We start from the raw sequence: 18,403 nt of genomic DNA, 5'->3' as shown, positions 1-18,403 counted from the left end.
CGCTCCTACACCAGTGACAAGAGGCAGCCGTGGGACCAAGTGCCCAGCTCCAGAGGGCCCAGGAGGCCGTGTGGTCAGGGTGCCTAGGACCGATGCATCTGTCCGGGGGACTGCAAATGGCTGTTTCCACGGGTGCTCACAATGGCCAAGTGGGCCACATCTGGGCTAGGCCACTTTGCACCCAAGGGGCAGAAGCCCAAGGAGCAGCACCACCGTCAAACTAGCCCCCTTCCCGGACTCCAGCCACCCAGAGCCCACCCACAGCCCCGTGGGCCACGCTCAAACGCTCAAAGTCAAATGAGTTTATTCAGAAAAGGCCTCTGCACCAGACTAAGAAAATAACCCCCCCCCCTCAGGCCAATTTACAAAGCCAGGTAGGGGGCAGGGCACAGAGGAGACGGCAGGAGGGCAGTTCGGGGTCAGGATTTCCAAGTCCTGGCTTTCCAGCAGCTGCGGTAGCCACTATAGCGACGATCAGGGAGAGGCCAGGACTGCACCGTGCTGAGAACAGAGGGCAACGGGGCTCCCCAGACCTGTGGCCCGGCCGGGATGCCCACGGGCACCTGCTTCCCTTAAGGGTTTCTGGGTTTGGTCTAAGGCCCCACCTCAGCTTCCTTATCTAGCCATGGTCCTGCGGTGGCTGAGCTCCCTGGGGTAGCAGGCTGCAGCCCTGCCCAGCCTCCTGCCTCCTCCACTCCATTCTCACCCTCTTGAGCCTCAGGACACCCTGGCACTGCGCCAAGCCAGGCGGGGACTGGCCTCTTGGTCCCACTGTCCCCACCGTCGCCACCCACCGAGTCACCGTCCCCAGGGCCCTGATCCACCTTCCTTCTCTTCCTCACCTCCTCCGCCACCTTGGCCCCCGCGTCCTGTTGCCCGGGCTGCTCGGCCTCCCCGGGGGCCTGGCTGCCCGATTCCTGGGACCCCCCGCCAAGGCTGCTCTGGCTGAGGGCGCAGCCCTCCAGGTTCAGGGCAATCTTCTCCACGTCCGAGGCGCTCTGGGCGCCCGGCTCCCCAGGGGCCTGCTCCCGCCGGCTGGCCTCCAACTTCCTCTTCTTGCTCTCCTTGGGGCTCGGGGGCTCCGGGTCCTCCTCCCCGCGGCCCCCCGCCTCCCCTTCCTGGTCCCTCGCCAGAGCGCCGCCGGGCGGCGACGGGGCACCCGCGGCCGCGCCGTCCCCGCCCTCGGCCCGCCCCGGCCCGCAGGTCCGTCCCGAGGCGCCGGCCTGGCGCAGGGGGTCCCCGGGGCTCCCCGCGCCCTCGGCCGGCCGCAGCCGGCGCAGCTTGTCGTGCGGCCCCCAGACGAACTTGCGCCGCGGCCGGAAGTGCTCCCAGGCGAAGCGCAGCAGCCGGCGGCGCTGGCGCGCGCAGCGCACGGAGAACACGAAGTAGTCCAGCGCGCTCTGGCGCACGGCCGGCAGCTCCCCGCGCACCAGCGTCTCCTCCAGGAAGAAGCGCGCCAGCGGCGCCTGGTAGCGCTCCAGGCCCAGCTCGCCCAGGGACTTGAGGATGCGCGTGATGCGGAGGTTGTTGTGGCTGTGCCTGGGGGCGTGGGGGCAAGCGGAGGGGTGCTGGCGGGGGCCAGGACTGTCCTCCTCCTCCCGGCCCCCGGCTGTCTCCGCCCCCCCTCGCCGCCCCCCCCCCCGCCGCCCTGGAGAAAATGGCCTGGGGGCCCGGATAGTGCAGGTGGGGGCTGCCAAGTATTTTATACAAGGCTGCTGTCCCCTCGGCCCCGCGGAACCGACCCCCGCCCCCCAGCCCCGGGCGCGCGGCTGCAGGTGAGCCGCGCGGGACCCTCTAGAGCACAGGGCCTGGCCCAGGCTTGCTCGCTCCGCGCCCAGCGCTTCTCGGCAGGGGTGAGGGGTCCCGTGCTTGCAAGGCTGATGGAACAGTGGGCAGCCCGACGCACACCCAGGTGGACGGTGGGGGCGCAGGTAAGGAAACTGACTGGCACGACTTTCTCGGTTCTCACACGCCCAGTGTTGGGACCAGCCCCACCGTGCAGTGCAAACAGGGACCGTGCTCAGAGCCTTAGGCACTTGCCCGAGCACCCCTGCAGTCCCTCCTCCCCCAAAGTGCTCCCCCGCACCTGCCTGGAACCTAGCACAGCCCCATCCCCCTCACTTGTGTGGAGTGAGGCCTGGTCCTTACCGGTTAAGGTTCTGGAAGCGCTTCTGGTAGTTCTGTGCTCGGCGAACTTGTCCGGTGTCCCGGTCCTCCAGCTGGATCCCGTAGAACCCCAGCATGAGCTCGTAGGCCTGGACAAACCGCTCCCTGACCTCCTCGGAGCTTTTAAATGCCTGGAACACCCACCCCCCCGCAAGCCAGCGGGAGCTCAGGGGCCATTGCAGGCGCAGGGGACTGGCTGACGCCTCCCTCAGGCCCCAGTTCATCTACAGGCCTGGACTCAGACGAGAATTCTGAATGTGACTTTTCTTCTAGCTGCTACGAGGTCTCACTGGGGCCAGAGGCATCTGCCCCAGCTCCCAGAGGAATCCTGCCAGCGGCCAGGACAGCTTGGGGGGCTCCCAGGGTGGAGCATATGGTAGGAGACACACAGTCTCCTCGGCTCCCCAGACCCTGCCACCTCTCCAGGTGTCCTGCGCCCGCCCAAACCAGGTGTGACGAAGCCCCCATCCCCAGGACTCTGCTCTCAGCCCTGGCCCTGGGCTCTCTGACTTAAGGCAAAGAGCTGAAGAGAATCAGATTTCTCTAGAAGCCTGTGGGGAGCAGCAGGGGGCAGAGGCAAGGAACCATGAACCTCGCAGGGCAGGGCAGCTTCCCAGCCCGCATTGCTCACCTCAATCTCCCGCAGCGTGAGGGGCTTGGCATGCCAGTTCACTCCCGGTTCACGCAGAGGGAAGAGCCTGTGGGAGAGGGTGCGGCACCGGTCCCATCGCAGCAAACACGGGCTCCCCGCCATGGGCCAGGTGCTCGCCAGCCTCTCGGGGTTCAAGGCTCCGCTCCTGATGGTCTGGCTGGACGACCCGTGTCACGGGCTCTCACGAGTCACAGCCAGGGGGCGAGGGCAGGAGGGTCGGGGGAGACTGCTCTGGACCAGGGTGCGTGGCCGGGGCAGCATGGCCGTGGGAGGCTCAGCGTGGACCAGGGTGCGTGGCAGGGGCAGCGTGGCCGTGGGAGGCTCAGCGTGGACCAGGGTGCGTGGCAGGGGCAGCGTGGCCGTGGGAGGCTCAGCGTGCATGCTCAGCTCGGCGCTCCAGACTGTCCTCTTTATTCACTTAAAGATTTAGTTGTTTTTAGAGAGAGCCGGGAGCAAGAGCGTGCAGGGAAGGGGCAGAGAATCCTCGAGCAAACTCCCTGCTGAGCAGAGCTCAACTGGGGACTCGATCTCATGACCCTGAGATCCTGACCTGAGCCAAAACCAAGAGTGGGACGCTTAACTGACTGAGCCGGCCACGCGCCCCTCCTCTTTATTCTTCCGTTCTTCTTTCTGTCTCGTCATTCATAATGCAGAGCTGTCCCCCACAATACTGTATGCCCAGGAGAGGCCCTAACCATGCCATCTTCAAAAGCACGGCAGATTTGGGGGGCAATGTCAAGGGTCCCCAAGGCCGCCATGCTGACAAGGATCAACTCAGGCCACTGTTGGAACCCTGCCACCCCTGAGCGTCCGAGGGGCTCTGCAGGGCCACATGGCCTTTTGGGACTGGGGACCCAGTCTGCGTGCCACTCTGCCTGTCCCCTACGTCTGTGTTCAGCTCCCAGCCTCAAAGGCTCTGCACAGCTGCTGGACACACAGACTGCAGGACACTGGTGGGGCAGCAACGGGAAAGAGTGCAAAGGGAGCGCGGGGGGGCGAGGGCACCTGCTCCATAGCCCCGCCCCTCTGGCCCCGCCCACTCACCACTGGATGTAGGAGTGATTCTCTTCCAGTAGGTCATAGTCCTCCCTCCAGTTCTGAAGAATGTCTTCAATGAAACAGCCTGGGGGCCCCATGGGGACAAGTCAGTGCAGAGCTGCTGGAAGCCACCCCCCCCCCTTGAGGACCTTGGGGCTCCGAAGCTTGTATACGTCTCATGTGACCAACTCCCCCAACCAAAGCCCTTGATTTCTTTAACATCTAGACGTGGGACCTCCACTGCTGGCTGAGTGTGGACCCGGGTGAGAGTACCACACTGGGCCTGGGGGCAGGAGGCCCACTGGGAGAAGGACATGGGGTCTCCAGCCCCACACCTGTCTTTGTAGAAAGGTGGCCTCACTGCACCCACCAAGCCATGGCCTGTCGGCTGGAATCTGACCTCAAACGGGGCGTGCAGCGGAGCCCCACCCCGTAGCCTGGCCTTGGGCAGGGCAGCTGCTGTTTCTGCAAAGGGCCAGACAGTGAACGCTTGAGGCCACAGGTCCTGTGGGCACTGTGGGGGGAGGCAGCCACAGACAGAGCACGGGCCAGTGGGCGGGTCCTCGCACATCTCACAGACACTGATCCCTGAATTCCGTGTAGCTTTCACAGTACAGAATATTATTCCATCTTACGTTTCTTCCTACCACTTGAAAACGTAACAATGATTCTTCCTTGTTAGCGTATGCATGCGGGTTTTCCACTAAGGCGGCCCCGCCGAGGGGGTCTGGGAAGCCCTATTCACTGCCTGGCCCTGCACAGAGAACAGGCTGGGGGCTGCGGCCCAGGCGTCCCCTCAGCGGCCTCCAGGGGGCGCCGTGCGGCTGGCCGAAAACCTCGGGCCACCAGCGGGGACCCCGGGCCTGGGAGCAGGGGCAGCCAGTGGAGGGGAGATGGCCCGGACACCCCGGCGGGGACAGAGACGCGGGCCGCCTGGCAAGCGCGCACCGTTGGGCAGGAACCGGATCTCGTTTCTGTAGAAACTCAGGTTGGGCATGTCACCGTTGCTGTCCCGCTCTATCAAGTCCTGAGGAGCCGGAGAAAGGTGCCCGTCGGAACGTCTCCAGACACGGGCTGCCTCCAGGGGTCCCTCGCACTAGAACACTCCTGGCAGGGGCAGGGGGCATCTGCTCTGGGGCCCACAAACCTCTGACATGCTGAGGGCTGGCGAGGACCCCATGTACCCCACAGGTGAGGGCAGCAGCTCCCTCTGACCACCACCTTCTCCTGTCGCCACTGCGGCCCAGGGCTGGCAGGTCCCCATCATCGGCCCCCCTTCCTCACCCGAGGCAGCTCAGGGCTTGCCTGAGACTCAGGGTGCCGAGGGCACGGATGAGGGCGACGGGAAGGCCAACTGCTCAGGCCCCAGCATGCAGGACCTTGTGCGTGTGCTGCTGGCTGGCACTGGTCCCTTGTTTTACAGGCCAGGGCGGGGAGGCTCAGAAGGCTGGCCCGCTATCCCCGTCACCCCAGGATGAGGGGAAGGAGCAGCTGTCCCAGATGGAACGTGGGACTTCGTCCGAGAAGAGGTGCTGACCGGACCAATGGTCCACACGGCCTTCTCCGGGTGTGGGGGGGAGGACTCCGAGCTGAGGGGGGCTGGCGAGGTGGGGGGGGGGCCCAGACAGCTGTTACCTACCGGGTAGTTGTGCCGGTACCTGCGTGTGTCCCGCATTGCTCGCCAGTTCCGGGACCCCAGCATCCTGGCCTGGGAAGAGAGGAGAGGGGCTGAGACCCCCATGGGAGACCCACCAGTAGGCAGGACCCACCCCTAGCGAGCCCCCATCATAGTAAGGGCAGCAAGGACCTGTCGGCTATCAACAAAACCGGAGGGGACAGGAGAGCATGGAGCAAGGTGTGCCCTCTGCTCGGCCGCTGCTGCCTGCCCCAGCTCTCGGGACGCCCCGGCTGACCAGCACATTCTTGGGACACAGCCCCCTCTCCCCCATTTCTAACTTCACCTCCTACTCCCATATCCACTGGTTACCTCCGTTTGGACGCCGGCCTTAGGACTTCCCCGGGTCCTACCCCATTGCATCCTTTTTGCACTGTGCTCGAAGTTGTCACCAGGCTGTGTCCCCAAAGGCAGCGGTCTCACAGCCTACAGCCCTGGGAGGGGCCCCAAACACTTGTCTGACAAAGAGATGAATGACCGAGGCTCCTGTCTCTGCCCAAGCCCGGAGCTCATAGACCAGATCCTGTCCTCCAGTCCCGTGGGGGAGCCCCCTTGGCAAGGTACAGAAGCTTCTCATTGCCCCTATAAGCTACGGCCCCTATAACTGCAGGCCAAGCACCCTGGGGTCCTGGGAAGGACAGAAGGGAACTGGCGACCAGGACGCCAGGGCAACACTGCTTGACCCATCCTGTTAGAGGGTGGGGGGCATGAGCAAGGCTGAGCCTGGCTTGTGGTCCCACGGATGCTGGGGAGGAGAAAGAGCCGACAGATAAGGCTCTGAGGCATGACAAGAGGGGACCGCTCGAGCCAGGAAATATCTGGGTCCCGGATCCTGGAAGGAGCAGAAGAGCTCTGGAAGGGGGTTCGGAGGCCAGGCCTACCGCTGGGTCCCTTGGCTCTGACCCGATCCCAACTCCCCAAGATCCTCCAGCTGGTCTGAGCCCCAGCAAGGATCAGGGGGTGCCTCCATCCACGATTTATAGACTAGGGCAAGCTAATATTCTTGCCTACCAGCCAAGGGCCAGCAGAGAAAGCAAAACTCAGCAGAAGCTGGCCCCGCCCACCGCCAGTTTCCTTTTCTCTTCCTCCCTGGGGCCAGCCAGGCGCCTCCCCGGGACAGTGCAAGACGGCCAGCCCCACAGGTGCACAGACGACACAGCCCAGGGCAAAGCACCAAACAGCCATGCTAGGGCTCAGTCAGGGGCAGCTGGGGTGTGCTCTGGGGTGGGGGTGGGGGCCTGGGGGAAGGGGAGAGGATTAGGACCTGAGGAGGGACAGAAGCAGCGGTAGGTGGCAGAGGACTGTGGGCCCATCACGGGATGGCCAGGGCGCTGGAGCACTGCTTTAGGAGCCGTGCCCATGAGCAAGGGCCGAGTCCTCTCACTCCGGCCAAGGGTGCATCTGGCCCAGGAAAAGAGCCCGATTCCTGCCCTCTGACTCCAGCCCAGTGACCCTGACCACGGCCCAGCCCTTTTCCTCAAGAACCGAATGCCTGCCCCAAGCACCACAGATATGCTCAGGCTCCTGGGCTACTTGGCAGGTCCAGGACCCCTCGGGTCCCTCTCACTGACCACTCCCCAACAGAGAGAACCACCGAAGAGCCAGAGCTCTCAGGTGCCAGTGGGAAAACCGGACCTGGAGAGCCTGCAGGCTGGAAATCAGACACGAGAATATGCTGTCTTCCAGAAGCGACCCCTATCGCGCTATGTCCCCCATAACACCCGCGACCCCAGCTGGAACCCCTGTCCTTACACCGGGAAGGATGTGCTGCCCAGCGAATCCTCGCCCGCCCGTGGTAAGGAAGAGTAACACTAGTAACAAAAAAGAAACCAGTGGTAACCAGAGAAAATCAACGGCAACAAAAGTAACTCACAATGACAGGGAGTAACCAGTGGCAACAAAAGTCACCATGGTAATGACAAATAATCAGTGGGTTCAAAAGCAACTGCTGGTCACAAGTAATCAGTAGTAACAAAAGGGACAGCTGGTAAGGACAACCAGCACTTAAGTGTAAGCGGCCGCTGGTCACCACCAGTAACCCAGCGCCTCCGGACAGGCCTGGCTCAGCCAGGCCACCTCGCGTAGCCTCCAAGGCCACCTCAAGGAGGCGGGAGGCCCCCCGTAGGTGGGTGCTGCACCCCCAGGGCAAAGGTGGAGGTGGGGCGGGCTGGCGGGGAGCAGGTGGGCCAGAAGCTGGAGCACCTCGAGGCAGGGAGGCTGGCGGAAGCAGGGGAGCGCGCAGAGGATCTATCAGGAGGATGGAGCCTAGGGCCTGGAGGTGGGAGGTGACAGAGAGCGGAGTCAAGAACGCGCCCAGGGCATCCCCTTGAGGAAGTGTCAGCGCACGATTCGGCTCCGGGCACACAGATCCGAGGGTGGCCCTGGGTCTCCCTGCAATGTCCCCTGGCTGGGCCAGAGCTGGGGGGCGCAGGTCCGGGCAGATCTCAGGGTGTCCGGGGGTCTTGAGGGAGGCACGAGGGGGCTGTGAGCGGGGGAGAGGGCGACAGCTGGAGGGAGAGCCAGGCCCCAGGCCGGATATCCAGGGAGGACGGCTTCCCCGGAGCGGGGCCTCGCTCCCACCTCGCGGCGGCCGGGCAGGCCTGCGCGGGGGCTCGGGGACCCCAGCGCGCGTCGGGGCTGCACCTGGAGCGCTCCGGGCCGCGCCGCCCGCGCGTCCTCCTCGTCCTCGTCCTCCGCGTCCGCGTCCCCCGGGGCGCCGGCCTCGCCATCCTCGTGGCCTCCGGCGCTCGGGCCCTCGCCGTCCTCCTCCTCGTCCTCCTCCCAGGTCGAGTCGCAGTCCGGGTCGTCCATGCTCCGGCGGCGGCGGGTCCCGCGCTCCGGCGGAAGCGAAAGTGAGCGAGGGAGGAAGCGCGGGGGCGGGCCGGGGCCGGGGGGCGGGCCGGGGCCGCGGGGGGCGGGCCGGGGCGGGGCCGCCGCCGCCGCCGCCTGCCGGAAGGAGGTCCCGGCGCCGAGAGCATCCCTGGCCGCGGACGTCGGTCCGGAGGACGCCCGCCCCCTTCCCCGCTGAGATTCCTCCCGGGGCAGGTTCCCAGCCCCGCGGCCATGTCTCCACCCGGGGTCTCCCTGCAGGATTCCCCACAAGATCCCTTCCCCCTGGGAGGATGCCCCCCACCAAGGATTTCTCCCCGAGGTTGTCCGTAGAGAATGTCTTCCCTCGGGAGAATCCCTCCCGGAATATGCCCCCTCCCCGCAGTATTCCCGCCTGGACACCTCCCCCGAGAGAATTTCCCCCAAAGTCCTCTGTGAGAGCGCCCCCAGTCTAGAGGACTCCACTAGATGCAGGGGATGTCCCTTGCGGATGCTCATCCCAGAGAATAAGTCCCCAGAATGCCCCCCAGGACAGTACTCCCCCGAGGAAGCCTCCCCCCGGAAGATTGTGCCCCTGGAGGATGCCCACGGGCTGGGAGGCCCCTGTCTCCAGAATATCCCATTTTGCAGGGGTGTCCTCCTATAGGAAGTCCCCCCAGAGGGACGTCTCTCCTGGAGGAAGTCTACCCACCTCCTTGGAGAATGTCCCTCCATAAGGATGAACCCCAGGAAGAGCCCCCTGGAAGTCCTCCCCAGAAGAGGCCCCAGGACACTCCCTGCACGGGAGGCGGGGGCTGCGGTCTCATCAGAGGCTCCTCTGGAAGGTGGTTTGCTTCCGTGATCCCCCAGACTGTAGGCAGAACTCATTCTTGTGGGAACAGGATGGAGAGCCCCATGTTCCTCCAAGAGTCCACAACTGGGCAGTTTGCCTCTTCAAGGCTGGAGTGTCTTTCCAGTGGGCTGAGAGTCCTAGTACGTGCCGTCCTCGTGGGCCTGAACTCTGTCCCCTTAGTCTTGTCACATTCTCTCAGTGAAAAGAAAGCACAGGGGCTGCCTGCACTTAGAGGGAGGCACGCACAAAGTGCCAAACACCAGGCCTTAGAGATGACTGGGGGTCACCCTAAGGCCCCAGTTCAACACCCCCTCAGGGGCCTCTCTAAGGGCTGGGGGACGGCTGCTGCTGGAGGCCCTCTGCATACACCCGCACATTCCGGACGCGGCTGAGAATCGCCTTCAGCTGCAACCTTCCCAGACGCTGCGGGTCCCTTCACCTCCGCCTTGATGTCTGCTGGTGGTCACAGGACAGTGGGTGACCCAGCCCTCAAAATGAAGGTGGAGACAGCCTCCACAGAAAACATCTGTCTTCTGTAACTAGCTACTCCACCACTTCATTATTTCAAAAAGCTCAGCTAACAGTGGATGGCTTTTAGATGGAACTGGCCTTGAGGATGACTTCTGGGGTCAAGTCCGGCCAGCCACCAGGGACGCTCACCTCTCCCAGCCCTGCAAGCCCGTTAGCAGGCCCCAGGCTGCCTGTGCAGCCAGAGACAGCCAACAGCTCACCAGAACCTTCCAATCTTGGCTGTGGGCACAGCAAAAGGCCTTTCTTGGTGCAGGTCTGGACTCCTTGCTGGCTTGTTGATCTTTGTTAATTCACTGGGTACATTCTCACTGGGCGGGAACTGTCTTCACGCTACCTTACTTTCTAAAAGGATGACAGGGACGCCCTGAAGGTGTGGATGTCTGAGTCCATCTGTCTTTCTTTCTCTTTCTCTCTTTTTTTAAAGATTTTATCTGTCAGAGAGAGAGAGAACACAAGCAGTGGGAGAGGCAGAGGTAGAGGGAGAAGCAGGCTCCCCACTGAGCAGGGAACCTGATGTGGGGCTCGAACCCAGGACACTGGGATCATAACCTGAGCTAAAGACAGATGCTTAAATGACTGAGCCAGCAAGCCACCCCCTTCTCTCTTTTTAGCTTTATTTTAGAGCGAGAGAGCGAGCGAGCACAGCAGTGGGTGGGTGGGGGTGGTGAGAGGCAGAGGGAGAGAGAAACCAGGCGGACTCCACGCTGAGCAGGAGGCCCTATTGCCTGGGACCCAGGATCGCCACCTGAGCCAAAACCAAGAATCCAATGCTTAACTGATTGAGCCACCTGTGCGCCCCCATCTGGGCACATCTGCAGATGGTCGGCCCCAGGCCAGGGCAGGGTTCTGGGGTAGCAGGCAGCCATCGCACACCTGGCGAGGCCAGCTCCTGGCCTCTTTCAGAAATGTCCCACTTCTGTGAGGGCGACACCCCCATGTCACAGACAGGGTCCCTAGGCCGGGAGAGGTTCAGTGCCCCAGATGCCTGCCAGTCTGACCAGAACTGGCTGCCAGGCAGGAAAACTGGGATGGGGAGAGCTGGGCAGGGCCTCAGGCACCTGTGAGGGCCACGTCAGGGATGCTGGGGCTGGCCTCAACCCTGCCGAGGACGGCAGCCCCCACAGGCACAAGGGAATGGGGACTGGGCCCCCCCAAATGCCTGAGCCAGGGGGTGGTGAGGACACCATGATGGGCTCAGTATGCCCCTCGATCCTCCTCTCTTAGGCATGCAGCAGACGTTAACTCACCAAACAAGGCACTAGGCTTTTCTAGCAAGTTCGAAGGGCCATGAAGATACGGTTTCAGATGGGGGTTTGCCGGCAAGCCTGGGGAAGAGCCCCAATCTTTGCTGGTACCACTTGCGACGGCAGAGCTGTTTGCCCCATTTCCCTGAAGTTCTCTCCAGGGACTGGGCTTCTGGCAGGCGTTACAATTCCCACCACAGGACCTGGCCCAGAGCAGGCCTTGTGGGAGGTTGCAGGGCACTGAGCTTGCTAGGACGCAGACCTCTGCTCCCCCTTCCCCCTTGGACACACGTGGGGCACGTTCCTGCTCTGTGGCAAGCACAGGGACAGTCCTGTCTGGGCATCTGGGGGTGAGGGAGGGGTCTGCTGTGCTGGGACAGTAGCAGGTCTCACGGGACTGCCTCTCAGACCTCAGGAGAAACGCCAGTGGCAGGCCCTCGTGGGGAAGTGGCAGTCTGGGGCTCCATCCTGGGCACTGACCGGCTCCTGCTCAGGGAGATCACGCACAGGAGGCCCGCCCAAGCTCCACAGTAGGAGATCAACCCGCGCCAAGCCTCTGCTCCTGGTTCCAGCGCAGCATGGACAGCTGGGCTGGGCACTGGGGTGCTCAGGTTCAGGAGCCCAGACACAGCTGATCTTTCTGCGCACGGAGGACTGGGCCCTGCTGGGGAGAAGGGGCGCCAGCAATATGTTCAAGGCCACACGTGTGATGGCGGGCTGGGTACAGGCCAGTCTCCGACCACACTGGGCCACTTGCTGAGTGTGAGGTTCCTGCCCTCACCTGGTGGACTGCTCTGTGGGCCGGGCGCCTGCTCCGAGTTGCTGGTGGAGGCTCTGGGTGGATGGGAACGCAGCTTCCGGGTACCTTGTCCAGACAAAGAGCCTGGGGCCAGGAGGGCGGGCGTCCTCTTCTCACTCTGCCAGGACGGCTAGACCCTCCTCCGTGGAGAACAGATTCAGCCCAGAGTCCCACGTGGCCTGCCAATGAAGCCCCAGACTTCCCCGCTCCGCCCGAAGTCAGCTCTGCCTTGTTTGCCCTCCTCGCATTTTGTATTTGAAGGACCCGCCACACTAACAAAGTTTCCACTCTGGCCTTGTTTCTAGTTGGTGAACACATTGTATCAAGTGAACACTAGGAGGTCTGAGACTAGGCAGCATTGTAAATCTTGGGGAAACAAACGCTTCCTACTGTTAGAAAAGGAGACTTATTCTGGCGCCCAAATCACGAGACCGCCGCTGTTCTTTCGTGCTTTAATGGTCGGCGCTCAAACGAAAGCACCTCGGCGGCCCGGCCGCAGCACCGCCCTCCACACACTCATCAGGCCTAGTCCCAAGGTCCCCGAGATACAAAAATAACCCGTACAAACTCTGCTCCCGGCATATAACACCGAGTGGAGTGTCTCAGTACTCACTACTGAGCACAAAGCATCTGAGGAAAAATACAACACAGGTGTAACTTCTGCAGTATTTTTTTTCATATAAAACACTAGTAAAATAGGTTTCTTAAAAATTAAATAGTGAAATACCACCAAATTATATACATCGTTACAGTACAAGTGAGCGTGGCGAAGTCTCCAGTCCTCAGTTTCTTGGGTGCAGGCGCTGGGGGGCAGGGCGGCCCGAGTCTCCTTCTCCCCAGGGAGCAGCCCGGTTAGGAAGAGCGGCTGACAGACGGACACACGGACGGAGGGGGAGAGCTGCGGCACCCAGCAAGACCAGTGCTCCCCACAGGCTGAGCAGGCACCCCGCTCCTCACCCCAGCTGTCCTGCTCCTGCCCCGCGCTCTGCCCCGTGGAGCCCGGACCACAGCCCGGCCAGGGCCCAGCACAGCTGGGGCTCACCCGCTGGTGCGGGGGGAGACAGGCCCAGACCCCGGCTCTCCACAACCACAACCGAGCCAGCTCTGGTCTCTCAGGGCCCCCCAGAGCCCCAGGTGGTCACAGTGGGCCCCGCGGGAGCCCCACGTGCCTGAGGGCAGGCAGTGGGCTGGGGGTGTCTGGCCAGTGACAGCAGTGCCCCGGCCCCCTGCCGTGGCTGAGCCACGACTACGTTCGGCGCCGCTTGGCAGCGCTGGGGCTGGAGGGGTTGCTGTTCGCCGTTAGGACTTTGTCGGTGACCCGGCTGCGCTTCCGCTTGTCTGCCCCTTCCTTGGACCCCAAGTCCGAAGGGTTCTTGTCTTTGCTGGACTTTTCTGTTGCTTTCCCCAAGCTTCCTGAAGACGAAAAAACTGGGAGACAAAATCATTTGGCTGAAAACAGAATACCGAGTTTTATTTCATCTTCTTACCAAATTCTAGAAACCTGCACCTACACAAGGCACTCTGGGCTGGGGCTGCCATGGGGCCTGCGGAGAGCTGGGTCCCTGAGGATGCGCCGCCTCGCAGCCCTGGGCCGCAGGACCCTGCCCGCCTGCCCACCGACCCTGCCTCGTGGAGCTCGGCCTGTGCCCGCTGCCTGGCAGCTGGCGCTGGACCTGAGGTCTCCGGGGCCTGCTCGTAGTGTGGGCTGCCCACGCCGCCACCCGAGGCTCCCACCCAAGCGGACGGAGGAGTGGACAGGACAACTCTGGCCACAAGCAGACTGGACACCCAGGCTGGGGATGGGGGTGCTGCTCGTGGGGCCTAGGGGAGGGTGTGGGGTGCCCCACTCACCATCGTCAGCCCCGCTGTGGGGGTCCACATCTTCCTTCATTTCCTCCTTCATTTCTTCTTCGATGACCACTTTTCCTGTGGGGCGACAGCTGACGTTTACCAGAACGGCGGGAGACGTGGCCCTGCCCAATGCTGCCGACGGCTCAGGCCGGGGACGGCTGTGTGTGTGGTTCTCAGCTGCCGCCAGGCCGCTTTCAAAGAGAGCCGACTGTTCTAGAACGAGCTCCTCCACTCCCCGAGGCTCCCCGGACCGCCCCTACCCAGTCCACCTGGGCCAAGAATCACCACGCCAGCGACCCTCCCCAACTCCCTGAGGCTCGTGACCTTCACCCTGACATCACCACCCTCGCCGCATCCTGCCTCCTAATCCCGGGCCAGACCCCCCCAGGCGGAGCCTCACCTTCTCGGACTTCATGAATGATTTCTTCAGGAAGGACAAAATTCCTCTCTGGGTTTGGGAATGGAAGAATCTCCGATTCGTGCTGATGGCAAAAACGGCGATTTTGTTATAGGAACAAAGAAAAAACCACGATTTTAGCAAGTCACCAAAAACGTGGAAGAGCCAGCTTCGCGGCACCTGACAGATGCGGAGTCACGGAGTCACAGGGGCTGCGGAGGGGGGCGGGAGCGGCTGAATGACATTCTGTTCGGATGTCTTGCGGTCTGCGGGGAGCTGGGCTTTCCTAACACACCCGCAGAAGACAAAGCTACAGCGCCAGCTGCCAGCCAGCAGGGGGCACTCCTGCCCCCCCCCCCCAGGGCAGGACGCAGCGGCCATCAGAGGGCAGGGACCGTGCTGAGGAAAGGCCAGAGGCCGGGGCGCCTCTGGTCTGTCTTCGGAGCAGGAGCCCACAGGCATGGACGGTGCGCAAGGGGCAAGCCTCTGCCTGAGAAACCAGGCGAAGCCAAGAGTCGTAAGGGACACAGCGCTTAATGGAGTTCCACTTGCTCTACAGGACCCAGGGGCCCCCCAGGCCAAAAGAGACAGAGACCCTGGAGACACAGGACCCCCAACTGAAGCAAAAGGGGAGCGGGCAGGGAGGACTAGGACTGTGAGTGAGCAGACCCGCTCCTCTGTGCAGGCTGCGACCGTACTGCAGCCGGCTGCTAGCCCGCACCCATGGCCATCGGCATCTGCTGGGGCTTCAGCAGCCCCATGGCTCCCGGGCCTGTGGGTCCCCCTGCAGCAGGGGTCACGGACCTATACGGCCAAGGTCCTGCCTGACCCCAGCAGCAGCCCGAGGGAAGCCCAGGGGTCTGAGCAGGGGACAGCCTGGGTGTCTTCCCTAATCCTGAACAAGGGACAGGCAGGAAGAAGCTGAGGAGAACAGGAGAAGGGCTGTCTGTCCGGGACCGAAATCCCCGAGTGCTGCCCTGCGGCTCGCCAAGGTCGTGCGGACCTGGGCTGGGTGTCCATGTCCGTCTCCAGGGCTGCAGCAGGGGCCCCCCGCCAGGACAGGAGCCCCGCCACCCTCACGTCTGTTTCTGGCTTCTGGCCCCCACTGGCCTAGAATCAGGGCCCGGGAAGTCTGGGGACCAGGTGACCCCAGGACGGGATGGGTGTGGAGGCAAGGCCCCCCGGGGAGCAGCTCCTTCAGATGACAGCTGGGCCTTGCGGCCTGGCTCCCAGGACGCCTCCTGCAGGCTGAGCATTCAGTCCCCATGGCACAGCTGCCATCTTTGTCCTCTCTCTACGATGACAAGGAGATGCAAATGACCTGCCCACAGCCCCCAGGGAGCAAGGGCAACACTGGGTCTGGACAAAGAAGGCCTCGGCTGGGAGGGCTGGTGCGGCTGGAGTCACCAGGAGGCAGAGCCTTACCTCCCCCTGCACAAACTCCTACCCCTGTGCGTGCCTGTAACTCCCACCCCCGCACCACTCTCCAGGGGCTCTGGCCTCCTCTCCGCTCCCTGACCATCATCTCCTGCTGCCACAGGGCCTGGACCACGGCCGCTCCTGGGCTGGGAACATTCCTGTTCCTTTGAGCCTTCCCAGTCGCCGAGTGAAGCTGCCTGCCTTCCCATGAAACCGCCGCGGGGGCCTTTGAGGAGGGGACCCTTCCTGCCTGGTTCTCACAGAAGCCACAGATTCACCTGACTCAAACTCAGATCCCATCACCTTCCTGCCTAGAGCTCTGTGGGGCCTCCTGCCGACTCCCACGGGCCTCAGCAACCTGGTCATCTCCCTGCAAAGACGGTCACCGGCCACCCCACGTGAAAGAGGTTCTGCTTCGGAAGCCAGCCACCGTGACCAGGGCGGGGTTTTTAGTGAAACCACTTGAGCTCCCCGGTTTAATTCCTGCTGTCCCCTGGGATGTGCACAGGACAGAGGGACCCCAGAGGAGCAGCTGTGTCTGGGGTTGGGTGGGATCTGGCTCACCAGCGCCTGCATGTCATACATGGTGCTCAGATGGTCCCAGATGACCTTGGATGGGACCTGCCGACCAATGTTCTGGCTGAACTTGTCCCGAATACAGATCATGTGGAAGTGTCGGTTCACACCTGTGGGAAAAAGGAGTAAGCCTGTGAGGGGGCTTGGCTAGCACATAAGAGGGGAGAAGAGAGGTGGGAGGCAGGGGTCAGCAGCAAAAGAGTAAAGACAGGGGCAGGAGAGTGGGCGTAGCAGATGCAGAGAGGGTTCAGGAGGGGACAGGGTTGGAAGAGTACAGGCAGGTGTGGGGGGGTGACGGGGTGGGGGAGGAGGAATACTGGGGGGTGGAGGGAGGCAGAAGGGGAAGACAGCGGGTAAGAAAGGGTGGACGCGCGCAGGAGGGGACAGGAGGAGGACAGAGAGTGGGGTACAGCAGGGGCGCAGGAAGGGGCAGGGTCGGCAGAGGTGGGGCTAGGCTAAGGGGACGGGGGGAGGTACAGCAGGGGCGCAGGGTCTGAGAAGTGGGGGCGCTAGGCGACGGGGCGGACAGAGGGAGGGTGCCGGAGGGGTGCAGGAGGGCGCAGGGTCGGCGGGGAGGGGTCGCCGGACGCAGAGGGAGGAGGCGGTGCAGGTGGGTGGGCGGGCGTGAGCGGCCCCGCCCCGCGCCCCCCGGCCGTTGCCCGGTCTGCCCCGCCCCCACGCGGGTCCGCGGCCTCCGCGGCGCTCCGCTCACCGACGGGCTTGTGGCCCAGCATGGCGTGGAAGAGGCACACCTCCACCTCGGGGCTCCACACCACCGTCTCCTCGGCTGGGCTGGTGGCCGCCTCCCCCGGCCCCTTGTCCCCCGGCGCGCCGCCGCCGCCCACCTCGGCCTCCCCCATGGCCCGGCCGCCCAGCGACGAGCCCCCAGCGGGAGCGGGCGCGGCCACGGCCTCCGCGCAGGCGCACTTGCCGGGCGAGCGCGCGCTCGGCGGGTTTGCTCTCGGGCTCGTGCGCGGCGCCAGCGCAGGCGCAGCTGAGGGGCGGCCCCCGCGGCGCCTCCTGGCGGCCGGGCCCCGCGGCGCAGCGCGGTGGGCGCGGGCGGACTGCGGAAGCGCTCTGGCGGGGAGGTGGTGACGCCGGCGGCGCGGGGCCCGGGGCGGCCCCTCCGAGCCGTGCGCTCCAGGGGCGGGACGGCAGCCGGACTTCGCCGACTGAGGCGCTCAGGGGGAAGAGCAGGCAACTGACCACGCCCGCCGGCCTGGGCTCCCTGCGGCCTCCGCTGCCCCGGCCGGACCTCGGCGCAGCGCGCCGCACGAGTCCGCGGCGGGGGGCGGGGCCTTCTCCGGGGCGGGGCCAAGGCGGGCGGCCGGAGGAAGTCCCGCGAGGAATCGAGGCATTACCCAATCAGGGCCGCCGGCTCCGCCCCGTCCCGCCCCAGCCACGCCTACCGGTCTTGGGGCCCCGGGGCGGGCGCCCGCGTGCGTCCCGGCCCGCCGGGCGCGGGCTCTGGTCCGGGCGGGGTGCGGAGCGTCTCTAGGCCTTCGCCTCCTCCTGCGTGCGGTGGAGCGCGTGACGGCGCGTTCCCGGGGGTCCTGCGGAAGGTCGGGCGCCCCGCCCGCTGGCCGCTCGGGTGCTCGCTCAGGCTTCCCCCGCTTCCGAGCGCTGCCCCCGGCCGGTGCGGGCTCGGGTCAGCCCCGCTCGCTCGGACGGACCGGGAATCAGAGCGGGCTCAGCGGGCTGGGGCCCGAGTCCTCGCTGCCAAGGGGGCTGCTGGCGACTCGCGCCCCCCCGCGTGACACCGGCGAGATGTGGCTCTCCTGTCCCGGGGTCCGGAGAGCGCCCAGGGGTGGTGACCTTGGACCTGAGAACTGAGGCCTGGGACACAGGCTGAGGGGCGGAAAGAGAGGCCTGTGTGGTCCTGGTGCCAGAAGGCGGCTTGCAGGGGGAGCCCAGCTAGGGGTCCGGTGGGCTTCAGAGCAGGCCAGGCCCAGCTCCTGGGAGGGAACTGGGTCATGGGTGGTGGCTTCTGGAGGCTTCAGTTCCTCGCTTGGTGTTTGACCATCAGACTGTCTTGAGGTTTCTCACCCTGACCCCCATGCAGAAGGATCCCACCTGGTGCCTCATGGGCCCACACCCCGCCAGTGCTCCGCAGTACCCACACTGCCTATTTGTCATCCAAACCATCCGTGACTGCTTGTTTGGCATCTGCCATCCCCACCAGCTTGTCTCTCAGATCCAGGGGCCAGGGCTGATCTGGCCCACAGCAGGAGGACCGAGACCACTTGTTCACGGACCCAGTAACCAACTGACCAACTCTCTCTCTTGATCCTTGAAGCTGAATGATCCCCCGTCCCCCCCACTGCGACCTGTGTCGTCCACATCTTCCGAAGATGCAGTAAGCCTCCCAAGCGTCCTCACCCCAGCAACGGGGGC

General features: G+C 64.2%; 2 protein-coding genes and 1 long non-coding RNA gene across 5 annotated transcripts; 1 reads left to right on the top strand and 2 right to left on the bottom strand.

Annotated features, from left to right (window-relative positions):
- Positions 1 to 287: 287 nt before the first annotated feature.
- OGFR (opioid growth factor receptor) lies at positions 288 to 8,392 on the bottom strand. 3 transcript variants are annotated; one of them, XM_082745426.1, is made up of 8 exons: positions 8,175 to 8,391; positions 5,496 to 5,564; positions 4,805 to 4,883; positions 3,863 to 3,941; positions 2,798 to 2,864; positions 2,149 to 2,297; positions 843 to 1,539; positions 288 to 501 (listed from the first exon to the last, which is right to left on the bottom strand). In XM_082745426.1, the coding sequence occupies exons 1-8, from the start codon at positions 8,340 to 8,342 to the stop codon at positions 475 to 477; spliced, it is 1,335 nt and encodes a 444-aa protein (XP_082601552.1). In that variant the 5' UTR covers positions 8,343 to 8,391; the 3' UTR covers positions 288 to 474. The 3 variants fall into 3 exon arrangements, with proteins under 3 accessions (XP_082601552.1, XP_082601551.1, XP_082601550.1); XM_082745425.1 differs by having other exon boundaries at positions 288 to 1,539; positions 2,149 to 2,219; positions 8,175 to 8,392; XM_082745424.1 differs by having other exon boundaries at positions 288 to 1,539.
- On the top strand, positions 4,890 to 16,116 carry LOC309871919. The gene is made up of 3 exons (XR_014315570.1): positions 4,890 to 5,385; positions 7,116 to 7,656; positions 15,555 to 16,116. It is a non-coding gene; the product is annotated as an uncharacterized lncRNA (long non-coding RNA).
- MRGBP (MRG domain binding protein) lies at positions 12,205 to 16,940 on the bottom strand. Its single transcript, XM_082745427.1, has 5 exons — positions 16,722 to 16,940; positions 15,998 to 16,119; positions 14,018 to 14,099; positions 13,618 to 13,692; positions 12,205 to 13,194 (listed from the first exon to the last, which is right to left on the bottom strand). The coding sequence occupies exons 1-5, from the start codon at positions 16,867 to 16,869 to the stop codon at positions 13,013 to 13,015; spliced, it is 609 nt and encodes a 202-aa protein (XP_082601553.1). The 5' UTR covers positions 16,870 to 16,940; the 3' UTR covers positions 12,205 to 13,012.
- Between the last annotated feature and the right edge of the window lie 1,463 nt (positions 16,941 to 18,403).

The sequence above is a fragment of the Mustela nivalis genome (assembly GCF_964662115.1).
Source record: "Mustela nivalis genome assembly, chromosome: 8".
NCBI classification, from domain to species: Eukaryota; Metazoa; Chordata; class Mammalia; order Carnivora; family Mustelidae; genus Mustela; species Mustela nivalis.
Note: the sequence above shows the minus strand (reverse complement) of the source record. Positions and strands in the feature narration are given on the sequence as shown.